This window comes from Bison bison, unplaced genomic scaffold, assembly GCF_000754665.1.
Source record: "Bison bison bison isolate TAMUID 2011002044 unplaced genomic scaffold, Bison_UMD1.0 scf7180017864093, whole genome shotgun sequence".
Classification (NCBI taxonomy): domain Eukaryota; kingdom Metazoa; phylum Chordata; class Mammalia; order Artiodactyla; family Bovidae; genus Bison; species Bison bison.
This window is the reverse complement of record NW_011494665.1, coordinates 1762444-1765936: the sequence shown is the minus strand read 5'-3', so window position 1 is coordinate 1765936 and position 3493 is coordinate 1762444. Positions and strand designations below refer to the sequence as shown.

At 59.4% G+C, this 3493-nt stretch overlaps 1 protein-coding gene across 1 annotated transcript in view; it reads left to right on the top strand.

Annotated features, from left to right (window-relative positions):
• RUSC1 (RUN and SH3 domain containing 1) overlaps window positions 1–3493 on the top strand; it is a 10253-nt gene that overhangs the window by 3072 nt on the left and 3688 nt on the right. The window contains 8 exon segments of the mRNA XM_010838435.1: window positions 1018–1116; window positions 1280–1356; window positions 1469–1643; window positions 1716–1821; window positions 2003–2049; window positions 3228–3401; window positions 3404–3466; window positions 3469–3492. Coding sequence (XP_010836737.1) covers window positions 1018–1116; window positions 1280–1356; window positions 1469–1643; window positions 1716–1821; window positions 2003–2049; window positions 3228–3401; window positions 3404–3466; window positions 3469–3492 — 765 coding nt within the window.

Below are 3493 nucleotides of genomic sequence, written 5' to 3'. Positions count from 1 at the left end.
GCCCCGCCCACTCCAAAGCCCCACCCATCCTCGGCCAGACCTTTGCTTTAGTTTTTTCCCGGGTTACCCGGCTGGGTCCAGCCCTTCGACCTGGGCGATTCCAAGATCGTTGGTCCTGGGGAGTCTGGTCTTGGTAACTCCCCGGACTGGGCGAAGTTTGCTGCTTTCCCAGCTGCGTGGCCGGGACATAGTGGATATAGGCTTAGCCAGCTTCCACGCACAGCTTAAGGGGGTCCCAGCAAGGCCATTGTTAAGGACCTTGGGTCACACCCTCTGTGGAATTCCCTGGCCAGTGCAGTTCGAGCCTGACCCCCACCTTGTACGGGAAGGGTGAAGGGTGAAGTTCGCTTAGCTCACTGGCCGAAGGGGGTTCTAGTCACTCCTTCCCCCTGGGGCCAGCCCCAGTGGGCTGCAGCGAGGGGCCCTCTGCCTAGCTGGCGCAGGACCCAGGTTTCCCCTTTCCGGCGCCTTCCAGCCTCCCAATCCTTGGGTCTGCTCTCCCTCCGTCTCTCCTCCCATTCCCGTCTGTCTGTCTTTCCATTGGTCCAGGCTCCCCACGTGCTCCCTGGGTCCCCGCGGACCTGACGTCCCCCCCTCCCCCTCCACCCCACCGCCGGCCAGGGGGTGGGGGGGAGTGGCGGGCACAAGGCTGCCCCTCCCTTCCCTGCCCTGTCATCTCCCGCCTTTCAGGGCCCAGCCTGGCAGGCGGGAGGGAGGTGAGCACGGCTGCCCCACGCTGAGACTTCCGGGATCGAGGAGTGGGAGCTGGGCCGTGGGAGCTGGGCCGTGAGGAAGGGAAACGGGAACCGAGAAGTGGGGAGCAGGACGGCAGTGCTGAGATATGTGCAGGTTTTCACTCCGGGTGCTGCCCTGTGCTCCCCGCAGCCCTCGGCTCCTTTTCCCAAGACTTCAGGGGCTGGGGTGTCTAAACCCATAGGATATGACCCTTGCGAAAGCCTGGAGTCCTTGGGGGTGACCCCTGGTAAGTGTCAGTGCGTTCTTCTTCCCTTATCCCAGTCCGTAGTTCCTGGTCGTTCGCCGGCGTCCCCGGGGCCCAGCGACTGTGGATGGCAGAAGCCCAGAGTGGGACTGGCCAGCTGCAGGAGCAGAAAAAAGGTAGGACACCCTGACTTTTGACCCTTGGTTTGGAAATCAACTTCCCCTCACTTAGGCCCTCCTCTCTCAAATTGTGTGAACTGGCCTCTCCGAGTCCCTCGGAGTTTGCCTGGGGAGAGACAAAGGGCTTTGACGCTTCTTCTCTTTCCCGCCCCGCTCCCAGGTCTTCTGATAGCTGTTAGTGCTTCAGTGGATAAAATCATCTCGCACTTTGGGGCCGCCCGGAACTTGGTTCAGAAGGTGAAGGTGCCTGTAGGGAGGGTGTTGGGGGGTGAGGAGGGGCATGTAGCTCTGAGGGCACAGGGGAAGGCTGGAGGTATCCCTGGACCCATGCCCATTGCGCCGCCTCCAGGCCCAGTTGGGGGATAGCCGTCTGAGCCCAGACGTGGGGCACCTGGTGCTGACCACCCTCTGTCCGGCCCTCCATGCCCTGGTGGCCGACGGGCTGAAGCCTTTCCGGAAAGACCTCATCACTGGGCAGCGGCGGAGCAGCCCCTGGAGTGTGGTGGAGGCGTCTGTGAAGCCAGGTGAAGGGGGCGAGTGTGGGACTGGGCAGAGGGCAGGGCTGGGGTCTGGCTGACGACGCCCTGTGTCCTCAGGCTCCAGCACTCGTTCCCTCGGTACCCTGTATAGCCAGGTCAGCCGTCTGGCCCCGCTGAGAAGTAGCCGTAGCCGCTTCCACGCCTTTATCCTGGGCCTCCTCAAGTGAGTGGCCTTCTTTCTGGTGTCCCTCCCACAGCCTGGGGACTGCAGGGGTGTCCTGGGTGGGATATATGGTGGTTGCCCCATGTCCCCAGAGAAGGCCTTCCCTGTCCTGGTCTTATTTCCTATCCTCCACCCACAGGGGGCTGGTGTCCTGACTTCTATTCCCTCCTCTCTCCCCCAGCACTAAGCAGTTGGAGCTGTGGTTTTCCAGTCTCCAGGAAGATGCAGGTCAGAGGCTCAAATGGGCTTTGAGAGGATGGGCTTGCTAGACTAGGGGGAGTAGGAAAAGGGATCTCTTCTGATGGTTCCCCCTGATGCCAGAATGCTCTCGATCCAGATCTCCAATCTTACTACTCTTCTGTTTGGAACTCTTTTTGAAAAATTAATTTATTATTTATTTGGTTGCATTGGGTGTTCATCGCTTTGCGTGGCTTTCTCTAGTTACAGCTAGTGGGGGCTATGCTTCATTGCTGTGAGCGCGCTTCTCATTGTGGTGGCTTCTCTTGTTGCAGAGCACAGGCTCTAGGGTGCTTGGGCTTTAGTAGTTGCGGCACATGGGTTTATCTACTCCGTGACACGTAGAATCTTCCCAGACCAGGGATCGAACCTGTGTCCCCTGCATTGGCAGGTGGATTCTTATCCACTGCACCACCAGGAATGTCCTGCTTAGAACTCTTTTAAGGAGTCTTATTAATAGGAGGAATGCCCCTAATCCTCACTCTAACCTGCAAAGACTTGGTTATCTGGCCTTTGCCTTTAGGTCTGGGGCTTTTCTTGGTCAACAGTCTCCTTTTCAGTTCTTTCTGCCCCAGGGCCCTACTTTTGCTGTGCCTCCTTCTCCAGTAGGGCTTCCTGCTCCTCCTGCCTCCTCATTAACTTTCATTCATCCTTTGGGTCCTTCTTCAGTGAGGCTCCACCCCCATTCCCTACCCCACCTACCCATTTTGCTCCCATAGCCCTCAAGTCCTCCTTTTTGTTACTTATATACTTGCTACTGGGCATCCCAAGTGGCACTAGTGGTAAAGAATCTGCCTGCCAATGCAGGAGATTCAGGAGATGAAGGTTCGATCCCTGGGTTGGGAAGATCCCCTGGAGGTGGGGACAGCAATCCACTCCAGTATTCTTGCCTGGAGAATCATGGACAGAGGAGCCTGGCGGGCTACGGTCCATGGAGTTGCAAAGGGGCATGACTGAATGGATGCAGCATGCATGCATACTTGTTCCCACACCCCTCTCTGGGTGGTGGTTCCACAGCAGGGATGTGGCTGCCCTGTATCCTGCCGAGTCCCCCTCTCTGCCCCAGTGCCCAGTGTAGAGCGAGGCCCAGGAGGGTGTTTGTTGACTGGCCAGCTGAAGCCCTTGGAGAGGCCCAGAGCAGGGGCTGATGGTAGCCTGCTCTTTCCCAGGCCTGCTGTCCCTCCTGTACCTGCCCACTGGCTTCTTCTCCCTGGCCCGGGCTGGCTGCCCCTCCTTGTCCACGGAGCTGCTGCTCCTGCTGCAGCCATTGTCGGTGCTCACCTTCCACCTGGACCTGCTCTTTGAGCACCACCACCACCTGCCCCTGGGGCCGCCTCAGGCCCCACCCCCCCAGGCTCACCTCCAGCCCTGCAGCAGACTGTGCAAGCCGTGCTGCACTGGGGGGGTCGCTGGCCCAGAGCCTCCGGGGGGCTTC